This window comes from Lutra lutra, chromosome 14 (genome assembly GCF_902655055.1).
Source record: "Lutra lutra chromosome 14, mLutLut1.2, whole genome shotgun sequence".
NCBI lineage: Eukaryota > Metazoa > Chordata > Mammalia > Carnivora > Mustelidae > Lutra > Lutra lutra.
Window position 1 is genome coordinate 6517094 of NC_062291.1, and position 24522 is coordinate 6541615.

The window sequence follows — 24522 nt, forward strand, 5'->3', positions numbered from 1 at the left end:
TAAAACATCTAAGATTTTTTAAATGACAATGAACTCTAAACTAGGTCTTATACAGTGCACTGAGCACAAGTGGAAATGCCAGTATTACCAAGCACAATTCTACTTTAAGTGGCAGCCAGGGCAATCTTTTTTTCAATCTGGAATAAAACCCTAACACTGTAATAATAAAGCAATCAAAAATTAAAAATAAAATTTTGCATCGAATATCAACCTCAAAAACAAACCAAATGAAAAGCACTTAAGTAATATACTAAAGTATAAAAAAGCAAACAACACAATTACTATCAGCCAAATAAAATATCCTACTCCCTCCTCTAATAATTCAGTGGCAAAAAGCAGAGGTAAATGCACTAAACGAGACAGAACACAGAGCAAAGATATCCTTTGAAAGTATAAAATGTAAACAGCATACAGATTTTAGAAATTCAATTTATATATATACCTCACTCACACCCAATGCATGCGCTGCACCTGTGCACGTGCATGAGCATACACAACACACATGTGCACACACTTTTGTTACTTATCATTCAAAGAACTGTATTTTGAGAAACCAAATGTATTAAGTATTTTTCATCTGAATTCACAAAGAAATACCAAATTTTCCCATTTTGACGTCACACTCCTCAAATGGAATAAATTTTTTTAAACCTATAATTTATTAATACCTACTATGGGGCCAGCCACTGAACCAGGTGTTTTACCTGAATTAACTTATTTAATCTCCTACACCTAGAGTATGAGAGAAGGACATGGAAAGTTCCTGGTAGTAGCTAATTACTTAGAGAAAGTTTACATGCTAGAGAAATACATATGATTCTTTATCACTGTAAAATTTTTCTATTGCACTCATCTAATAAAATTCAGAAATCAATCTTGGACATTCCCAACACATAACACTTCTAAAGAACATCTACCAAATTAGGGCAGTCACGGCAGGAAAATTCCAGTTGTGGTATGATACATTTGTAAATATATATAGTAAATTAAAAAGCTATATAGTTAAGTAATTTTTTAGAACCTACAATATATAGTTTATACTATAAAATCAACTGAAACACCAACTTGAAAAATTAATTATTAGTAACAAAAGAAAATACAGGCTTATCACAGTGCCTCCCACACAGTAGGTATTCCAGAAACATATGCAGATATAAAAATCAGATTTTTAGGCAAAAAGCTGAATCCTTACTAAGTTTCTTAAGAGTTGAAATAATCTCCAGTAGCAGCTGGGAGTACTTCAAATACACACATGCACACAGGACTACAACCAAGTATAATGAGAAAACACTTATACTATATTCTTCTAAACCCAGGTTTTTCCTTCCATGTTTATCTACATGCCACAGCCAAAATTTCAGAGGACACTAAAATGATCAAGAGATTTTAGGCAAAAAGCTAGGTACTTACTAAAGTTTCTTAACAGCGGAGATAATCTCCAATAACAGAAAGGAGTACTTGATATACACATTTGTACACAAAAATATATAAGAAAGTATACTAAACAAACACCTCTCACTATATTAAGGAAGCGTATTTTGCTTCCCTTCCCTGCTTGTCTGCATGCTGTGGCCAAATTTCAGAAAAATACTAAAATGATCAAAAACATTTGGTTGTACTTATTTAAATCAGCCATTAACAATGGAGATGTCTAGGTTGTTTAAACCTCAGAAATAAAGACCAGGTCCCAAAAATCACCTACAAAAATCCAGGGGTCCACTGGCAGTGCATAAATTACATTGCTAAATAAGTAAGTTCATCATTCCAAACTGACCAAAACAAGTAATTGCTACTGACACATTAAACACAATATAACAATTTCTGGCCTTTTGAAAATTAGCACTTTTCCATTCTTATTTTTTGCTTAAGGAATTAGTACAACTCTTAAAATCTAGAGCCAACATTCCATCTACAAAACATAACAGAAAGCCATCTTCCCAAATTTATATTAGCTGGTTATTCAGCAGAGCTTAATGTAGTAAGAAGTACTTTTTCTCTAGCTCAAAATTTCATATATTTCCATGATGAGAGCAAGAAGAATGGATCAAAAATATGACCTTTTGCTACAAAGTCGCATTAGCAGGGTCTCTGAAGGAGGCAAATGGTACTCACATAATAAATGCAAACCACTCAAAAATCCTGTATTTTGTCAAATTTAGATTCAAACATACAGATACAAAAATAAAGAGCAAATTAGAATTCATTCAGCCAAAATGCATCTTAACCAAAAACAAATTTCTTACCCAGATTTTGCTTTTTCTTCTTCAGCTTCTACCTTTATGCTGAGGGATTCATCCACCCCAGTTGTCTCCTCGTCTTTATCCTCCAGATTTTCATTTTCTTCTGTTTTTTTCATGTTAACTTCTTTTTCCTGATCAGACTGTGTAGGTATAGAGTCTAATAAATTCTTTTTACTTCCCTAGAAAAAGATCAGAGGAACTAAACCAACAAAAGTATAAACTGTCACCCTCATTTCATGCTTTAATTGTTAGCAAAAGGAGGTACCAACCAATACTAATATTGAGAAAGGTAGTAGTAATTTTAAGAAACTCCTGCCATTCCTAAAACACTAAGCAAAAATAGCAGCTAATTTTAAATATAAAAATAGCACTTAATGGAAAAAACGCACAAAAAATAAAGTATAACATTTTACGATAAATTAGCTATGAAAACTGTATAGATGAGGTAGAAAATGTACCAAAGAAGGTACAGCACCATTAACAGTATCTGATTTACCAGAGAGGGTTTAATATTTTCCTTTTTTTCAATATCATCATCAGTAGGTTTTTCTTCTTTTGGTATTATATTCTCCTCCTCTTCAATCTTTATTTCTTTGATTTCTGGTTCAATTTCTTCCTTAACTTTTATTTCTTTTACATTTTCACACTCCTTACATGGCTTGTTAACAACTTTCTCTGGCAATGCCATCTGAAATTCAATATTGGCCGACCTACAGTACTCCTCAAAACCATATAAGTATCTGGAAACATGAAGAGAAATTACATTTGGGAAAACGTTTCAAAATACTGCTGTACAGTTACGGTTTTTAAAGTGTGTTCATTTCTTTTAAGTCCTCAGATACGAGCCATATTATTATTCTTGTTTATTCTAGTTCTGTTCTTCCCAATCTCTTTAACCCAATGAAAAACATTTTTCGAAGGAAAAAAGTCACTAAAAAAACTACATTGGGGTGCCTGGGTAGTGCCATCAATTGAGCATCCGACTCTTGGTTTTGGCTCAGGTCTTGGTCTCAGGGTCCTGAGATCGAGCCCCATGCTTGCCTCCCTGCTCAGTGTAGTCTTCCTAAGACTCTTTCTTCCTCTCCCTCTGCCCAGCCCTCTCCCTCTCTCTCAAATAAATAAATCTTAAAGAAAAAAACCTACACTAAAAGTGAAAAGGCAGAATGTTAAGGATAGTAACTGTAACAACAGTAGTTATTAAAGGTATCAGTATCCATCTGTTGAGCACCTCCTGCATGCCGTTCACTAGGCCTCTGTATTCACGTGAAATCTCATGTCATCATCAGAGTAGTCCAATGAGGCAAGGACTAACATCCCATCTTACAAAAGAGGAAACTAAAGCTTAGGAGAACAAAGAAATGGTCCTAGAGGCACAAAAGCTAGTAACTGGCAGAACCAGGATTCAACCCTCAACTTTTTAACACTCTGGCATTTTAACCTCTACATAGTACTTTCCAAATTTACTTGGCCACAAAAACTTTCTTCACAGAATATATCACAGATGTAGTATTCGTAGAATACACTGTAGAAAAGGCTATTATAAAGTGATCAGTCTAGTAAAAATTTCTGATTGCTTCTTAGAAGAAATAATTAGTCTCAGTTATACAGTAAATTCTAACCTGTTTTCTAGGTAAAGTATTGAATGTAGGTTTATTAAGTACACTAACTTTTTTTTAAAATTTTTTATTTTTTATTAACATATCACAGCACTCACCATAGCACATACCTTCCCCAATGTCCATAACCCAACCACCCTCTCTCTCCCCCCTCCCCCAGCAACCCTCAGTTTGTTTTGTGAGATTAAGAGAGCACGGACTTACTTTTTATAAGCACATTTAACGTTGTATCCTGCAGCTGAATTTAAGACAGGGATTCCAAGATCTTGGTAGACTTGTTTCCAAACAGCTCCACTTTCAATCTAACAAAGTAAAATGAAAACTCCCAAATTAAAAGGTTGGAATATAATAAAATTTTTATTAATGCAGCATATGTATGTTTACATGTATTGGTTCTGGTCTCAAAGGAATGAAAATAACTTAATAAATTCTAAATGAAAAACTTGGTTTACAACAATGTTTTAAAGTTTTAGTATTCTAATAAATCTCAGAATTACAAATGTTGACATATTAGGCCATTTCATTTTTAAATTAGCCCTGACATAGTACGTAAGAAAATACTCAGGTTTCTAAATCAAAATTTGTAATGAAGAGCTACAGATAAAATTCTTTAAGTATTAGTTCCCATAAAACCTATAAGCTTAATAAATCAAAGCAATTCTAAGGAACTTAATAAAACATTTTATTATACAAAATCCTTTTTCCCCCAGAATAATCTTAATTGAAGTGACATCATACATCATGGCAACCTTCAGTGAAGATTTTTTCAGCATGTTTCTACATATACACATGTGTATGTACGTGTGTATGTGTATGTATGCATCAGAAAGAATGGAAGAGATTAAGGATATAAAGAATATTAACTCTCAAGGACCTTACAGTCTAGTGGAAAAGAGAAAGAGGACAAACTTCTACCAATATGGTTGTGCTGTGACTCAGACATACAGAGGTGGTTTATTAAAGTTTGACAAACTTAACAATAAATCAGAAAGCTCATTTGAAAGAATCTTTAATTAAATTTAAATTTGGTCTAAGGAAGCTACCTGGTTCTAACCTGTGCTTCCCATTTTCTTTTCCTTCTACTCTTAAGTTTTTATTAGTATATAATTTTAAGTAATTTTTAGACAAGGAAACATGTTGTATGAAAAACATGTTTCATTTCTAACTGTAATACTTACATTATCAAATCCTCCAAGCTTGTGTACAAGTCTGAATAACTTAAAGAGATTCAAATTTCGATATCCAAGTACGGGCCGTTTGTTAATAGGTGTGCCTATTAAAGAAAATACAAAATATATTGTAACCATGCTACATTTTTTATTTAAAATTACAAGATTCAGGTATCACCACTGAATATCTGAATACATATAGTGCAAAGTGTATATATGAAAAAACAAATCCCTTAATTAAAATATGATGTCTACTACTTAAGCCCATTTCATTTTTAAAAATTTCTCAAACCAGATTTTGTAAACCTTATATGATTTCATTCCATTTTCATTTCCTTGATGAGCAAAAGAATAAATAGTCGATAAACCAAAATAAAATACCAACAAAACAAAATTTTTTTAAATCAAGGAAACAAGGTTTAGTAGAACTGAAGAAAGGGATAAGATAATTAACAGGCAACAGCTTCACAAGGAGGGTGATTTTCATGATACTTTCTTTGTATGTTATTAATTGGTTCCTAGTCTAAACAGTGATTCCAGGATGAAACTATATAGTTTTGTTTCTTTCTAAAGATATTTATTTATTTATTTATTTGAGAGAGAGAGTGCATGGGATGAGGGGGGTCAGGGGCAGAGGGAGAGAGGCACTCTCCCCGCTGAGCGCAGATCCCAACATGGGGCTGGATCTCACAACTCATGAGATCATGACTTGAGCTGAAACCAGGAGTTGGACACTCAGTTGACGGAGCCACTTAGTTTTGTTTCTTTCTAATGTGGACCATGCAAGGCAAGGACACTAAAACCATTAGAAAGTGGTAGAGGAAATAATGGGATGGAGACATAACTGTGGCCCTTTCAAAACAACCTATGACTGGGATGGTCATATTTTATCACTCTTTCTAATATTAACTTTTAAAATTTTCTTCACTTTTTTATTTATCTTATACAAAAGCCTAGGAAATTGCTTACATTCTTAGGCCAAGCCTCCTTTCACACAAGGAAATAACATGAAAGCAAAGACATTTCCTATCAAATAATAAAAAGATACCTGCATTATAGTGGCCACTATCACTTATGAGAGCAAAAGACAGTCAGCTTCTACTTATCAGCAATACAAATGAGGATTTAAAAAACATTAATTTCCATCCTGCAAGAAAATTAATTCCCAGAGTATGGTGGCACTTCTAAATATTATTCATTTTGTCCTCCTCAAGCTAAAAAAGTTTTCCACTTCTCCTCACTTCCCTTCCTAGCATTTCCCAGGAAAGGAGACATTATATTCTAAACAGCAGAAAAGCAGCAGAGTAACAGGGGCACAGTGACTAGCGGACTAGGTCATGACCGGAAATTAAAGGTTAGCACCCAAACCACTTTACCTCAATCCTTGCATTTCCTTAACAACATTAGGCAGATTCAAACAGCTAAACCAAGGCTTACCTTGAGACTCTGTAACCTTTCTCTACATCTAACTCTTTGGATGGTTTAATTCTCTGCTTAGTTCTGTGTGGCTGGGTCACAAGAAGACTTATGGCCCATCTTAGTTTATGATGTCTCTCTCTCTCCCTCCCTCTCTCTCTCACTCACATGTACACATACAGACAGATCCCAATTATATCAAACAGTGATTCTGGAGAGGGAGGCTTTTAACTAAAAGCACCTATGTAGGTGCACATAAATGGTGCTATGATTCCCATTATGCTACTGCTCGCTCGTACTAGGAGTTCTTTGGGGACCCATGGATGGCGGGCCAGACAGCCAGGACAGAATTCAGGCCATATGGGTCCATGGCCATAATATGCATCAAAATACTATCAAAGTCCTCATTCCATTTACTGTATGACAGGTACTATGCTAGGTGCTGGTGATGCTGCCAATCAAGAAAAGAGCCATGACCTGACTCATGAGATCATGACATGAAGCTTAAGGAACAGAATTCTTAAAGTATTCATTACCTATATAATACACTATAACATTAACCATGAATTAAAAAAAACTTACCTCTATCCTCCATAAATTTGTATAACTGCTGAAGAAAGTTCTCCCTTTCTTCTGGAAATGGTTCTATTTCTTCCTAATTTTAGTCACAGAAGAAAATATTATTTTTCTCAAGGAAGCAGTTTAATAATACAAGATTTCCTACTAACAGCAGAAACTAATATTTACCAAAATGTTTGAAAGGCTTTTTTTTTTTTTTTTACCAAGTAAAAATTATTTCTTAACACTAAGCTATTCAAAACCAGGCAAGTCTAGACATTTTATGCTTTCCAAAGGAGTACGTCCTAAAAGGTATCTCAACAGTGATAATTCCAAATGTAAATTCTCATGTAAGTGAGACTTAGCAAGATGGCTCATGAGCTTTTTAGCATATCAGATATCTATTCTTTAAATCAGGGCCACAGGCTCAAGAAGACCTACTCTCGCTTACATTAAGTCGGGTCAGGGTTTAACATCAAAACTGACTCCGGCTGCTCCTCTAGAACTATACAGGCGTGGGTCCCCTTAGCTGTAACACAAGTATCCTTCACTGTATACAGCCCCACTGTACAGCACTTCAAGCTTATAAAATCAGTAAAGTGGGGAACAAACTTGATCTACAATACCTGAAGATTCAGACTTAGGGAAATCTTCAAGTAATAAAATAGTTCCCCGATTTATCAATTACAAGGGAGGGACTAGCTTCTTGCTGCTGTGGCCAGGGGCTGTGGCAGTAGGGAGCTGGTCCTGAAGCGACCTGCAAGGAGCAGGGTAGTAGGTGAGATGGAGGAACTCATCAATTCAGTGACTATCATCCATTCAACAAACCACTTAATGAGCACCAGTAAGTGTAGGCACTACGCTAGGTGCTGAATCAAATAAAAGAAAAATAATAAGCAATGGAGAACATGATCATTAGAGAACATGATCAGGAGTAACTGCAGAGAAAGTGATTCAAAATCCACACCTGGGGTTACAGTTACTCTGACTGAAACAAATGCATCTTTGATGGTAAAACTCTTTTAAGAGCATACTTTTCAATGGATAGTCTAAATAAATCATTTTAATTTTTAAAAAATCATGTGTCTAATGCCATTGTTTTGACATTTACCCTTTTCTTCTAAAAGCTAGCAAAGCAAAGGAAGGCAAGTTAAAAACCAGAAACAAAATCCATGTTGATAAACTTTTAGGTCTGCTGGTTGAACAGAGAAGAATAAATAACAATTATTAATTTGTTCATTAAAAAAAACTGCACTTCTCAATTTAAACATGGGCCACAGACGCTAGGCTTTGGTAAAGTAATCAGATACAAATCTAAGGGAATCTAACTTTCTAGATATTATCTTAAACGCCCCCGATACAATATTTGACTTTCATAAACTGCCAAATGTATTCCTGTCACAAAAATCTTTCAGTGAAGTTTGTATTTAACTTAAAATGTTTAAACTGGAAACCATATTTGCTTTCACAAAAACATTTATAAAACACAAATCTAAGCAACAAAAATTTTAGTAACTAGTATTTATTGACTCTCATTTATTTACATATCATACATTCTGACAGACACTCTCGAGTAACACAGGGTCTTTTACCCTTGAAGAGCATATAGGGGAGAAAACAGGTGATATGTGTGTGGGTGGGGGGAAAGGGTATAAATAACAAAAACATGCACAAGGAATGATATCAGGTTAGACCAGCAAATAAGAGTGATTGACTTTCCTCAGGTGAGGGAGGTGATGCTTCACAGAAGGCTTCCCTTTATAGAGGCGACATGTGAGTAGGGTTCTGAAAACTGAACAGGAGTTTGCCAGGCTAAGTGGGGGAGAACAGGGAAGAGCAGTGTAGGCAGAGGTACTGGTATGTGTACAGGCTGAGTAGAAACAAGGTATATAATTTAATATGGCTATAGCATCAAGTTCAAAGTAGCAAGGTATGCCAAGAGAAGTGGTATGAAGGTGGGGCCAGACTGTGAGAGAGGTTCTGTAAGTGAAGCTTGACTTCTGAGTGAAAAGAACCTTTCGGGAGGATTTTTGGTTTTTTTGTTTTTTTTTAAGATTTTATTTATTTATTTGATGGAGAGAGATCACAAGGAGGCAGAGAAGCCAGCAGAGAGAGAGGGGGCGGGAAGCAGGCTCCCTGCTGAGCAGAGAGCCCGACTCGGGACTCGATCCCAGGACCCTGAGATCATGACCTGAGCTGAAGGCAGAGGCTTAACCCACTGAGCGACCCAGGTGCCCCCTTTCGGGACGTTTTAAGTAAAGGATTGCTTGCTCATTTTGGCATTTAAAAAAAAAAATTTTTTTTTTTTAAAGATTTTATTTATTGATTTGGTAGAGATTACAAGTAGTCAGAGAGGTAGGCAGAGAGAGAGAGAAAGAGAGGAGGAAGCAGGCTCCCCGCTGAGGAGAGAGCCTGATGCGGGCCTCGATCCCAAGACCCTGGGTTTATGACCTGAGCCGAAGGCAGAGGCCTAACTGCCACCCAGGTGCCCCATTTCGGCATTTTAAAGAGAATGCAGTGGGGAGACTGAAGCTGAGAAACTCCTACACTACACACTGTCATCATAAAGCACTATGTCATAAAACACAAAGTCTAAAACAATCCTATTTCATCAATAGTTGTTTATTACAGTTAGATGGCAGAATAACTTACCTAAAATATTATATATTGGCATTAAATTATTAGTTTCCTGAAAACATTCAGTCTAGTTCCCTTAATGATCACAGATACAGACTTCACTATCTGCACCATTCACCAGTAACTTTTAGGCAGTCATTCAACAGAACATTAACAAGTACAGCGGTGCAGTATCACCAGTAATATCATGGACATCTTTTGTTGGTACTTATCATTGCTAGACCTAAAGTACCATTTACAGTAAAATCTAAAACTTCATCTCCTTGACCCATACAAATTCACAAATGCCTTATTTATGATCTAATTAGAACTATCCACCCATTTGCATTAGATATAATTTAAGATCCTCTGAATCAAAGAGATATTAATCCTTTTTGCTGATTAATCTTTTAATAATACTAGATGGATGATATATTTTATACTTCTCTAGGTACTTCAATAAAATATGCAGATAAACACACAGTAGGAGGTGAGAGCTGGCCACAGGACGATGAAAAGCATGTGAAAGTAGCACTCTGCCATATTAGGTGGGTATTTCCCTTATTATCTGATAAACCAAAAGCATGGCAAGACTAACAAACATTTCTGAGGTTAATGAAATAACTTAATATTTTTAATTTCCCAAGATCATACTTCTATTTTATTTTTAGGGTGGCGCCGAGCAACCCATATCGCTAGTGAGGGGTTCTGTAATAGTTCTGTAATAGTTTTTCGATTATACCTCTATTTTAAATAAGCAAGCAAACTACTTGGTTATGATGGATAGCACAAGCATATTTTTATTATGAAATATTTCTAATACTAAAAACATTGAAGTGATTGATGACTTTGTGCCAAATCCCAACTCACAGAGGAAGCCCAACTGTTTCTCTTAATTTCGTAAGACATCGACTGTTTGTCCTTACCTCTTCTTCACTGCTATTATCCTCCTTTTCCTTTTCGTCATCTTCCTCCTCCTCCTCTTCCTCCGCCTCACTGCTAGAACTATCTTCCTTCAGTTCAGTCTTCCAATTAGCAGGAATAGTTCTACTTTTATGAAACTCAAGGGCCTGATCAAAGGCTGCAGAGAGGACCAAAACTGTGTGAACTGGAGAAATTAAGACAACTGATTTGCTAACAACATTAAACAAGATAAAAAAAATTAACCACTGTGCTAATACCACAGACATTTATCAAGTGTTGGCTGTGGGCCAGGCACTGTGCACTGTAGTGACTCACTGAAAACCCAGCAGTCCTAAGCATTAGGCACCCAATTTATAGATGGCAAACTACTGTTACTGGAAGGTGACTTAGGTTCAAACAAATACAAAGGAAAAGAGAGTTTTCTTCTTTTAAACAAAAATTAAACATGCCTAGTAAAAACAACTTTAAGATAGGTAAACTTTTTGGAGCGCCTGGTTGGCTCAGTGGGTTAAGCCTCTGCCTTCAGCTCAGGTCATGATCTCAGGGTCCTAGAATGGAGCCCGGCATTAGGCTTTTTGCTCAGCAGGGAGCCTGCTTCCCCCCAGCCCCCCGCCTGCTGCTCTGCCTACTTGTGATCTCTCTTTCTCTGTCAAATGAATAAATAAAATCTTTTTTAAAAGTTTAAAAAAAATATAGGTAAATTTCTAATCATTGGTCCAGTAAGTGATTATTAAACAGTATTATATACCAAGCACAAAGCCACTGTAATGAACATAACAATAGCTGAAAATTTACTATAGATACGTTATCTTCATTCCTAGTAAAACCAGAATTAAAATTTTATCAGTAATTAGCTTAAACCAAAATCAGCAAGACACAATTATTTTTCTTTTACAATACGTGGACAAGAACTCTAAGCCACAAATTCTTGATTTTTAACTAGTCTACATAGCATCTTATCAGATTTAATGAACCTGGGCAATAAGAAAGTTCTACAATGCCAAAAATCAAGCAAGAAAGGCAATTATGGCATATTCCTCAATAAAATATTATTGTTATACTATGAGAGATGCCAAATCAAAATTACTTTTGATTCCTGTTTCTATAATCCTCAGGAACTAGTATTTTATTTACTAGGCAAAGCAAGTCTATAATAATTGGCTGATGATCTAGTTTCTTCCCACTCCTAGATTACTGCCCCGATTATATGCTAAAGATGAAAAAACAGCCCTGTAACAGCAAAAGACACACGGATTTACAAAAGTGTAAAACAGAACTTCAAAGACAGAATTTCAAAAATATGTATTTTTTAAAGAGCAAAAGAAAGTTTGATCTTCAAAAACACTTTAGCAGTTTTTAAATTAACCATAAATTATCCCAAGATTATCCTTACCTTGTTTTAATATAGCATCAGGCTTTGGTGCAGTGTCACTAGTAATTTCATGGACATCCTTTCTCGGCACTGAAGTACTACATTATTTGTTTTAATTTTAAAGAAAAAGAAAGTCACAAAAACACAACAGAGATTAAGAGGCCAATCACGCACCACAGAAAAGATACTGAAAATATGGAAACATTAATATTTACAATGAAAGTGACTGCACAGTGTTGCAATTCCCAAACAAAATGCTGGACAGGATGTTAAAATATGTAATCATCTACAGAATAAACCCTCCTTGAGAGATGTTTTACAAGGTATTCTCAAATATCAGAGTCCCTCCTGCCTAATGCAATAATGAAAATATCGATCCTGCTACCCAAAATAATAATAAATGAAAATATCTCGATAGCAGGATCGATCCAATAAAAAAGAAGTCAAAGAGTAAGAATTTGCCATTGTCTTGGGATGATCACAAGAGATTACTAAATTTAAGACTGGAAGAAAATGTACATATTTATAATGCAAATTTTCTTTTAATAATTGTTTTTAAACTGGAGTCTAGGCTCAAAAGCAAACTTCTAATATATAATTTAAGATCCTTCATGGAACTCCCTAGCCATAAGGAGGATGTCAGATCCAAACAACTGGGAGAGTTTCTATCATATATATCACATCTACCTCCTATTTTACAATAATAAATCATTGTTCTCCATCATTCAGCTCTTCTGCATTTGGCTTATATCAATCTACAAAAGCCTGAGAACTACTCCAAATACATTTTTCAACCTGCCTATTTTTTTAACTTTTTGTTTTAAAAATTTCAAAAACATACAAAAGGAGATAGGACAGTGCAATGAACCACCACCACATATCCATTATCCAACTACAATAATCATGAACTCATAATTACTAGTTTCATCTACATCCTTACCTTCTTCCTCCCACCCCATGTGATTATTTTACAGCAAATCCCAGATATTATTTAATTTGATTTATAATATACTTTATTATGAAGTTTTAAAAGAAAATTCTTTTTAAAAATCATAATACCAATACTACACATTTAAAAATTAACAATAATTTCTTAATATCATCAAACCAGTAATCAATTTCAGTTTTCAAATTTCTGATTACCTCGGTCTTGTTAAAGTGGATTTCATAGATAGCAATCAAGTATTAGATACAGTAGATATATTTAAATTTGCCTCAACACATCACCAGCTACTATATAGGCAAATATTGACAAACTAGGTAAACTCTTGGGATTAAAAAAAAAAAAATGAACAAGGAAAGCAGACTTGTAAGACCACTTAAATGATAATGTGAAAAATGATCATACTTTGAAACATTCTGTATGATGAAAAGTAAAAGTGTAAGCTTTAGAAATAACTAATTTATCATTTACCATCCTAACTTGGAAAAACAGCATATTTTTCACCTCTAGTGAATCATACTTACAATTTGCCATCTTTGAAAGACCGAACAAGAATATTGTCTTTTTTCACAGCAATTTCATCACTACAATCTGGACAGACCACCTTTAAAAAAAAGTGTGAAACTATTAGAACTTAGAGCACATTTATAGATATTTACGTATCAACTATGTAAATCCTTTCAGAAAACAGTTTCAGCTCAAAGTTTAAAAACTAATTTCAGTTTGTAGGGTAAACAGCTACACGCATGTGGGAATACACACAGGTAATTTTAAATTTATATCCTCTATCCTCTATACCCTCTATCCCTCTGGATTCCCCACATTGTTTTTGGCACAGGCTTGTGTCGGAAGCAGAAGCAAGGCCATGCCTAGACTGACGCTGCAGACCAAGTTCTAGTCTGAAAGAGGACACCAGCATGAAAGTGGGGTCTGGGCCGGTCCGGAGGTAAAGGCTGAGCCTTCACAGAGGGTGTGAGCCACGGCTAGGAGAACTGTGGGAACCAAAACGGGAGCCAGTATCAGATGCTCAACCACAGCAGTCTCGATCTTAAAAAAGCGAGAAATGAGGTTCTACTTACTACTTACATTTAAATATATATAACAGGCACAAAAATTTCTTCATAATACCACCCACTCTAAAAAGTAAACATTTTTAAAAAGACATGGAGGCTGTGTGGGACTGATCACTACCCAAAGGAGGACTTAGCTGGAGCCACCTCAGCTGCTATTTAAAGTGAGGTTAAGAGCGCCTGGGTGGCTCAGTGGGTTGGGCCTCTGCCTTCAGCTCAGGTCATGATCTCAGGGTCCTGGGATGGAGCCCCGCATGGGGCTCTCCCATTTCCCTCCCCCACCCCGCTTTCTCTGCCTGCCTCTCTGCCTGCTTGTGATCTCTGTCTAATAAATAAATAAAATCTTTAAAAAATAAAAAAAAATAAAGTGAGGTTAAAGCCGGCCTTCCCAAAGGCTGCTGCAAGATATCTAAGAATTTTTAGCATTCTAGTTCCAAGACAGCCCACTATGCATACCAAGAACAAGTTAACAGAATAGTTATATTTCTAAATGAAAAACAAGCTAAGAAAGTATGACAGGTTTGTCTTAGGGATGGGCTCATTGGCTCTGAGATGACACAATGGTACATAAAGGCACGTACTCTCACCACAGGTCAGAAAGCAGCTAGAAATAGGTTTGTTCTATCCGGTCTTTAAGGAGTTGGTTAACATTTTCCCTAAATGCAACTGCATTGTACTAGGCATTCTTTAAATGCTGATGGCCTTTTGAATGAACTCCTTGATCAAAGTCTTTTATACATTATTAGCATCAAGGTAAACTTCCCCATCATTTCAAATAAAGACCTGAAGTAAATACTTAGCATTTGCTCATATACTCATCTTGTCACTCTATAGATACTGTCTGCCACCTCGAGCTACTGTACTAGATGCCAGAGAACAAGAGACCAAGACAGTCACTGCTCGTCCCCACGTGGAGCTTGCACCCTACATTCGGGAAGACAAGCACTAAACAAGTAAGTGCACGTGTATTTAACTGCTACTGCGTGAAGTCCTTATCTAAGTAGGCAGGGACCACTTTCTTGAAGACACAACATTTAAGCTCAGTTTTCAAGACTGAGTGGGAACTGGCCTGACCAAAGGAAGTACATGGATTCACGTGTGTATAGTATAAGGGGTTTACTGCAAGCAGTGGAAACAAATAATGGGAAGGTCCAGAGACAGCAAGTACTGGAACCCATCCAAGAGAGCAAAAGGAGGTCAGTGTGGCTAACTTTCTGCTTGGATTGATAAGGGAGGTAAGAAGGGTTCAGATTTTTCTAGCATTTTAGGCCATGTTAACTATTAGGATAAAATCTAAAATCTTTAAGGAAAGACCCTGAAGCAGGAAAATGTTATAACATATTTGCCTTTTAAAAATTACTTTGAAAGGGGTGCCTGGGTGGCTCAGTCAGTTAAGAGTCTGCCTTCGGCTCAGGTCATGATCTTAGAGTCCCAGGATGGAGTCCCGCATTGGGCTCCCTGCTCAGCGGAGAGCCTGATTCTCCCTCTGACCTCTCCCCTCTCATGCTCTTGCTCTCTCTCTCATACCCTCTTTCTCAAATAAATAAATAAAAATAAAATCTTTAAAAAGAATAAAATAAAAATACTTTGAGAAAATGAAATAAATAAAAATTACTTTGGGGGTGCCTGGCTGGCTCAGTCAGAAGAGCATACGACCCTTTATCTTGGGGTCTTGAACTCAAGCCCCACGTGGGGGGGTAGAGATTACTTAAATAAATAGAACTTTAAAAAAAGAATAAAATAAAATAGCATAGAACAAATAAAATGGAATGAAAAATTACTCTGGCTGTTGTAAAGAAAATGGGCTAGAGAAGGGCACGAGTTGAACGAGGTGAAGCTACCACAACCACCCCTCGGAGAGAGGCAGCAACTCGGATGGAGAGCGGTGGCAATGGCGTATTAAAGGAAAGAGAGTATCAGAGGCAATTAGGGGAGTGAAGGGCTGACTGAGCAGAGGATGCTCAGGCTTCTGTCTTGCGCAAATGACGTCATGTCATTCGCCATGAGAGGAAACACTGGAGGAGGGCCAAGTTTGGGAAGGAGGGAGGAGAGAATGCGTTTAGTTTTAAACCTATTATGTTTTGAGATGGCTGAAGGACATCCAAATGGAGAAACTGAATAGATACCCAAGTCCAGAGGTCAGAATGGAAGTATGAACTGTAAGATATAAACTTGGGACTCAATAGCCTAAGTATCAGGGGCTTAAACTTGGGTCTAAAACTGTGAACAAAATCTTTTTCTTTTTTTCTCATGGATTTTGCAGTCCTCCACTCTACCAACTGAGCTATTGAAGGACTCACTCTCTTATGCATTTCAAAAACTACACATATGGTAGCTTTGGCCAGCGCTGGTGGTGGTGTGTTAATGGGTTCGCTTTCCATTTCGCCTCAGGAACAATAATCCATACTTCATCCTGTTCACCCATGTGTGTGACTGTCTTGGTCCCTAAGGCATTCTTATCTGATAACTCTGCAACCGATACTATAAAAGGGGATGATATCACCCTAAAGAGAATACAGAGTAATGTATTCTGCACCTCGCACAACAACATTTAAAGGTTGGTTAGAGGAGAAACAGTGAAGGAAAATGAAAAGGAAGGCTGCGTGAGTCATGGAAGCTAAGACTTCCTCCTGTTAAAATAGGGTAAATACGGGTGCCTGGGTGGCTCAGTGGGTTAAGCCGCTAACTTTTGGCTCAGGTCATGATCTTGGGGTCCTGGGATCGAGTCCCGCATTGGCCTCTCTGCTCAGCTGGGAGCCTGTTTCCCCCTCCCCCCGCCTCTCTGCCTACTGTGATCTCTGTCAAATAAATAAATAAAATCTTTAAAAAAAAAAAAATAGGGTAAATACCCCTTATTTTTTCAGTCTCAGTTAGGATTCAATGAGACTATTTATATTAACCAGCTTCACATAGTACCTGGCCATGGCAGGTGCTCAACACATGGGGGCTACTTCCTAACACAATGATGTTACTAAACACTTGCAAAATTTACTCAATTTATTAAAACTAATTTTAAAAATTGAACCCCAAATACTATTTATGTGACTATGTCAAGACTGTTTGATCCACAACACAATTTTACACTCTAGTTGATAAAAATTATTCATCCACTATCCAATTTCAGGGGGAGGATTACATATATGAATAATTCTAAGATTCTTTATATAATACTGTGATGGTTCCTACACTAATTACTGACAATTCAACATCATAAATCCTTAAATATTTTTCTCATCACCAAGGAAATTACTTAGAAACTATGGGTGAGAGAATCTTAATACTGAATATATTAACAGCAAAAAATTAATATTCCTGTTATTTTAGAAAAAGAAACACAAAACTGATTTTTAAAACATGTTGCAAAAGAAATTCTTACAAAGAATCTTAGTGCTTTGGGAAAAAAGAAATGATCATACACCCTAATACTTAAGTTTTCAGCTCACCATTAACCAAGTTACTTAACACTCAGTCTTTCTAATACTTTCCAATACTCAGTCTCCTGATCTCTAAGTGAGGATAAATAATATTACCTGCCTCGTAGTCCTTGTAAAGGTCTTAACACTATCCTTGCAGGTGGCAGGCATCCAATAACTATTAGGATGGGTAGATGGATATATGCAGAGGTACGAAGGTATCATAAAGTATTTACATTTATTAAAACAAATAATTGCCCTTTTGAGTTTTAATTTTAAGATATAACAAGTTTTAATTATAAGAGCTAACATTTATTGGGCAATTACTTTGTGCAAAACAGTGAGCTGATAAGCATTCAGGATAAAGAATACAAATCACGTTCACTGAAAAGAATGATAAACAGACATCATTTGCAAATAACAGCAGAAAAAAGATTCTCTTCTTCTACAGTCTTTCGTATGATGAATTTAGAAGTTTTAAAAGTTTGCATTATGAATCTTCTACCCAAAATAGAGCAGTATAATGAACTCCCGCATCCCTACCCTTTAAAATTACTGTAATTTTGCCTTTCTTGGATGACTTTAAGAGTTCTTGGTACTCAAGGACAATTTTGAAAGTAATCTTTGTGTAAACTAAATGATGCTAGTACCATTTCCCTACTCTGTACCTAAGAAAACCACTAGTAAGATTATCAGTTGTTTTTTTCATGAACCTAAATAGTTGAAAATTAAACTCTTTTATACAGAAGTTACTCACCAATGCGGGAAACCATAGTGCTTTCTTTTTATCCAAACTAGCGTAATCTACACACACAACTTTTCCTAGCAGTTCATCAATCTGTTTCCTATCATCCTCATCTTCATCACTGGAGGATGAAGAAGACTCTTCCTCCGGTCTAGGGAAAGAAAAAAATCAGATATTTCCATTTATCTCCACAAAGAATGAGCATGCCGCACTGATAAATAAAGGTATTCTACAAATCTTATTCCATTTTCTAAAACCTACAGAACAGCAAATTTAAATTTTTCAAGTTTTCTATATTTCTAAAGAATAACAAAAAGGATCATCATTAGAAGAAAGCATATCATTTTCCTAGACATCCTTCAGGTTTATTTAGTGCTACTTTAAAAAGTTAAGGGGTAAGAATAGAACAGAGTAACAGTGGTCCCCAAACCCTCAAAAAGCTAAAGGCCCAAGACAAAACATCCCAATACTACACTAAAATATATTAGGTCCAACTCTGAGATTAAAGAAGTTCTAAATTTAGTAATTTTATACTCCCAATACAAAGCTAATTTTTAAAAGGGGAAGAAAGATCTTTATTTATTGGGGGCTTGGGGTGGGGAGAGAAGACGATCTGATAAGAGATCACCAATGCTATCCTTAATATCAAATATACACAAACTAGGCACTGATAAAATGTACAATACTGTTACTTTGTATTATGTTAGAAATTCCTTTCAGTTTCCACTGTATATTAGACTAAAAATTAGAAAGAAGTTCACTGTCAGCAGAAAAACAAATTATCGAAAACCATCCACTTGTTGTTAGACAAAAGTATACCAAAAACTTTTTAAAAAGGAAAAAAAAAAACCCATAAAACAAAAATTCTACTCTGAATCTGGTTCCAAGAAAGCCCACACCAGTGTTAAAGAAAAGAAAGATTCTAACAACTGAGTGCTCAAAACGCCCATAGTAAGTGAAGATACAAGAAATGAAGAGACTGCAATATAGGTTCTTTTTTACAAAATAAAATAGAAGAATGGTTAGTATTAATTACCTACAGGGATGAAAACATTTTTGAGATAGTTGGTATTGACCAAGTTCACTGAGAAAAAGTGTAAACTGATGGATTACTTTTAAAAACCTTAAACATGATTTAACTATTTGGTTGACTGGGACAATCTAATATACTCTAAAAATTTGTCTTGATGCCTTTCCAAGGAGATGGCAACATGTCACTCCTTTAAATATTTCAGCATAATTATAAAGAAAGCAAAAACTACTATAATAATACTAAACATTTTGGAATGATATGGGAAATATCACTCTTTGATTTCAGTGATCAAGTGACTTCAAAATTGTCCCTGTTAAAAACAAAGCAAATTTTTCAAGTTTGCTGCTGAGAACTAGTATTCTTTCAAATGGCACTTAAAGCAGTGTTAAGTAGGGACATAGGAAGTAAGTAGAAGGTAGGAAAAACCAATACACCTTCATATTAGCAAAGCATAAAACCTTAAAAATAGGCACACAGCTTGGGATAATAGTGACAGACCTCCCAAGTCTGAGCTCTAATTGATTAGAAGTGTTTTTCAAGGGTAATGACTTTTATCTCTTCACTTTCTAATGACTGTAGAAGACAACCAACCTTAAAACCATAATTGCTGCTTTTTCAAAGCAGTCATAAAAAACTTACTCAGCTAGGATTTAAGGGACACTTTTTATGTCATTATCATTAGCAAGACAGAAAGTCCGAATATCATGGATAACATATATTAAATCTGTAAAACACAGAGAGAAAACTGGGCTTTATTTGCCTCATAAAGTCATCTGCATCTTTCTAAAAATTCTTATTTCTTTCTTAAGACTTAACAAGTGTGAAGACTTCAGACATCAGAAAGTGACATATAAAAAAAAAGTGACTGCCTACATAGAACACCTATTCACCTTTCATATTAAATGTTCAAGTTCCACTCTAAAACCAGTGCCCATTTATGGACTAGATTTCCTGACCCCCACCCCAAGATTTTGTTCCAAGAGTGCTCATTTCTCTCTCCTTTATCAATTTTTCTGCCTCTACTACATTGAGCCCCCCAGCATACTGTTATTTATATGCTATTATTTCTCCGACTTAAAAAAAGAATCCCCTGGGGCACCTGGGTGGCTCAGTGGGTTAAGCCTCTGCCTTCGACTCAGGTCATGATCCCAAGGTCCTGGGATTGAGCCCCAAGTTGGGCTCTCTGCTCGGCGGGGAGCCTGCTTCCTCCTCTCTCTCTCTGCCTGCCTCTCTGCCTACTTGTGATCTCTCTCTGTCAAATAAATAAATAAAATCTTAAAAAAAAAAAAAATTCCCCTGACCTCACCTTCCCCACCAGCTGCTGCCACCTCATTTCTCTACTCCCCTTTGCAGTCAAACAGCTTGGAATGCTCTACTCAACATCTGGAAATGCTTGGACTCCTCTAAGTATCTTTTCAATTGTCATTTCAATTAGGTGACCCTGACCCTCTCATTCAAATTTGCCCCAATCTCTCCTCACTTTTATTCTTTACCCACAGCATTTACAAATCCATCATACTAATATAATCTACTTAGTTCTTTCTTATGTATTTTTCTTTATCGCCTATCTCCCATATATGCGAGAATATAAGCTCTAAGGGCAGAGATTTTATCAATGCCTTTTATTCACTGATATATTCCAAATACCTGAACAGTGCTTGGCACAAGCATAGATATTCAATAAATATCTGTTGAGTAAATAAATGAACTGAATAGATTTATTTCTTTCTACTATGTTATTTCTAATTTTATTTTTCCTAAAATCATAAAATGTATACAAGCAGTATCATGTACACAACCAGAATAAACCACACAACTGTCTATACCTAAGACTCTTAGCCAGGAAATAATTTACCCAAGATATTCAGTAAACTAGTGAACTGAAATAAATGAGCATCAAAACTATTTTATTTAAGGCTAGCTCAGTCAGTTAAGCATCTTCCTTCAGCTAGGTCATAATGCTGGGGTCCTGGGATCAAGCCCCACTTTGGGCTCCCTGCTCAGCAGGGGAATTTACTTCTCCTTTCCCCTCTGCTGCTCTCCCTGCTCGCGAGCTCACATGTGCTCTTTCAAATAAATAAAAATAAAATGTAAAAATAATAAAAAATAATTTTTAAAAATATTTTAAGGGAGCAAACACAGAGCAAGCAGAGAACCTGCTTGGTGTTATAGCCCTCTGACATCGTTGCTTCTTTGGTGGTAAGATCGTATTTGTTTAGAGAGCCAGAATGAAATAATGCACTGTCTTTGTGACATGATTATCTGATGCCCACTGGAAACAAAGCTAACTACACGGAAATGTTTACCACACTAATTATTTAAAACTGACTGCACATCACTATTAATTGTAAATTAACTGTGAATTAAGTAAGAACTTTAGACAAGATGTGTGCCAAAGAACAGCAAATGACAAGATGCAACCAGAAAAACCAACTTCAATGATCCTTATGATTTCAGGCAAGTAACTTGGGTGTCAAATTTTGTACACTAAATTAAAAACCTGTATTAGTCAGTATCAGGAAGTCTAACAATGTACAGCTCTTTAGAGATTAAAACATAGAACATACGGTCATGTATATACTTACCAATAAAAGGGTTTTATTTTTTCCCCAGTTTTTAATCAAGAAGGAAACTAGAATCAAATTCTCATATCAAAAAAAACCAGCAAATAATTAAAAAAAAAACTTCTAGAATTAGATAGTGGCACTGGTTATGCAATCAGTGAATATACTAAAAACACCACACACTAGACACTTGAATTTTGGCATGTTAATTATAACTCAGTGAAAAACATTTTTTAAAGATCTGCAGACCTATATAAATACCAAGTATTTATTATATAGTATTTAGTGCTGTCAATGGGTAAAATCCCTGCCCATACACAATCCCTATCAAGAACCATTTTAAGCTTTCTTATGCTTTACACTTTTTCTGAAGGAGAAAAAAAATAACAAGCAGACTGATTTCTACTGTAGCAGCTGCATATGCACTTTTGCCAGGTTATTGGAAAACACTTTTGAGGGGTGAGGGTACACAAATGTTTCTATGATTTCAGTTATTCTATTCTTTAGGCAGAAATAAAACATCTATATTCAGTGGCTAAATTGTAACAGCAAAATTCAATCAACTTAAACGCTGATTAAATGATCAATAACTTGCTTTAAAAAATTAAAATAGAGAATGATAATCTTAAGAAAATAGCTGAATATATTTGAATTAAGTAATTTAAGATAGAATATAAATAAAACTCAACTGAAGGAAGGTAACAAAAATAATCAATTTTGGAATATCTGAAGGCACATTAACCGGCATGTGGATTAAAAGTTGTTAAAAGAAAATAAAAGTAGTGATATACTCGTAAACAATGGAGTCTGGGGAAGCCTGGGAAGAAATAACCTTATTTATCTTTGTACAAAATTAAATTTCAAAAGACAATCAGAGAATCAAATGAAGACTTTTTTAGTTGAGTAATGGAAGAGGAAATGTAGGTCAGATAAATGACCTTAAGGTCCAGGTCCAAGACTTTGTTGTAGAAAAACACTCAGAAAGGGGAGAAAGAACTCTGAGGGACTATAATAAAGGAGAAGGGAATTTCCAACTGTGGTACTTGCCTCTGGTGCCTACATACCATGGCATTAAGTGCTAAGCGAAAACACTATAACATCTCTTGGCAATGAGAATGACCACCATAGTGAGGGGGAAGGAATAGAGCAAGCAAAACAAGATTATAGATGAGAAAGGCTTCGTTTCCTGTAAGAGTTAATTCTCAACCTCTGGTTGGCCTTCTTACTCTGCACATATGCAATACAACCCCAACAGCAAATCTTTCATTATACACAGAGATTCTCAACAGGAAAATCACTTAGAATGTCTGCTGGACTCTTCAGAAAGCAAAGATCAACCTGCTCAGTGACAACTGCAAGCTTTAGTCTCATCTTCAAGAAAGGGAGACCTCAGCTAATAGATTTTTTAATATGTCATAACTGGGTCATTTAAAAAAATTTTTTTTAAAGATTTTATTTATTTATTTGACAGAGAGATCACAAGCAGGCAGAGAGGCAGGCAGAGAGAGAGGAGGAAGCAGGCTCCCTGCTGAGCAGAGAGCCCGATGTGGGGCTCGATCCCAGGACTCCCGAGATCACGACCTGAGCCGACGGCAGCGGCTTAACCCACTGAGCCACCCAGGCGCCCCACTGGGTCATTTTTAAAGATCATTCTAGGTGATACTCTATAAATTATCTTACTTCAAATTTATGTTTACATGTGTAGGTGACAGTTGACGAAAGATAAAACATGTCTAAATATTAGATGCAATATTTTTCAAAATTTAAAAAGAATTTTTGATGGACACAAAAATTGTTTTTCTTACAATATATATATAAAATATAAAATATGGAAATATTGTTTCAAAAAATTCAAATAATATAGCCAAAACCAGTTCCACTTATCAGACATAAACATTGTAAGCAGTATCTTTATATACTCACACATATAAATATTTTTATGAATGAAGTCAAGTCACATACTGGTATTTGATGAAAATTTTTGCATTCAATACATGACGTTTGATACCTAGTATTTACACAGTATTTCCTATATAAACACCTTAAGGGTATGAATTCATTTAATCTTTGCAACAATTCTGAGAGATAGGTAATACTATTATCTCAATTTTACAGATGAGAAAATTGAGGCATGAACACTAAGTAATCTGCCCAAAGCTACAGAGCAAGGAAATGGCAGAGTTATTCACACCCAGGCCACCTGGCTCCAAAATTCACACTCTCAACAATCAAGCCACATTGCCACTCTCAAAAGCTAGAGAAGTAGAAATCTACAATAATGAAATAATTTTACATCAAATACACCCTACCTCATTATTCTGATATCAATGATCATATTTAGAAGTTGACTACCAAAACTATGGAAGACTCTAATGAGCAATGGTAGGTAAAATTTTAATACACAGTTGAAGTCATTAATTTTCAAAGAGACATTGAAAGGTTTATCTTGTAAGTGCTTCAGTGAATAGTCTACGGCAATAAAACATCCCTCTGGAAAAACTGATAACATTATTAGATCACAGTAACATCAAATAATGACAACAGGATGCTTTCATATGAGTAATGCTAACATACATTTTTCATTTATTTCTCCTTCTGGATGAACAAGTTGTATGGAGAAGAGCAAATAATAGTTACACCCTGAATACCCTAAGATACTCAAGTCATCAGCAAGCTAAATCCCAAGTGAGAGACATTATTCACTTAGTAATTAATTGAAAAACATCTTCTAAAAATTTCAGAGAGTTAAGAAAAAAAAGCATGGTCTGAATCACAAGTATAGTAGGAAAATACAAATATGAAATATTTTTTCAGTGTAAGGATTAGTCTTTTAATTTCCTCCT

General features: G+C 35.6%; 1 protein-coding gene across 5 annotated transcripts in view; it reads right to left on the bottom strand.

Annotated features, from left to right (window-relative positions):
* Positions 1-24522, bottom strand: part of ARID4B (AT-rich interaction domain 4B) — a 143162-nt gene that overhangs the window by 44661 nt on the left and 73979 nt on the right. For all 5 annotated transcript variants that reach the window (XR_007122591.1, XM_047701444.1, XM_047701446.1 and 2 more), the window contains exons 8-16: positions 18095-18233; positions 13379-13458; positions 11933-12009; positions 10542-10696; positions 7024-7096; positions 5035-5129; positions 4061-4158; positions 2737-2980; positions 2244-2419 (exon numbers count right to left, since the gene is read on the bottom strand). Coding sequence is in view for 4 of the 5 variants with exons in the window: in XM_047701444.1 (XP_047557400.1) it covers positions 2244-2419; positions 2737-2980; positions 4061-4158; positions 5035-5129; positions 7024-7096; positions 10542-10696; positions 11933-12009; positions 13379-13458; positions 18095-18233 (1137 nt within the window). In the remaining variant the exon portion in view is untranslated. The remainder of the gene's footprint in view (positions 1-2243; positions 2420-2736; positions 2981-4060; positions 4159-5034; positions 5130-7023; positions 7097-10541; positions 10697-11932; positions 12010-13378; positions 13459-18094; positions 18234-24522) is intronic.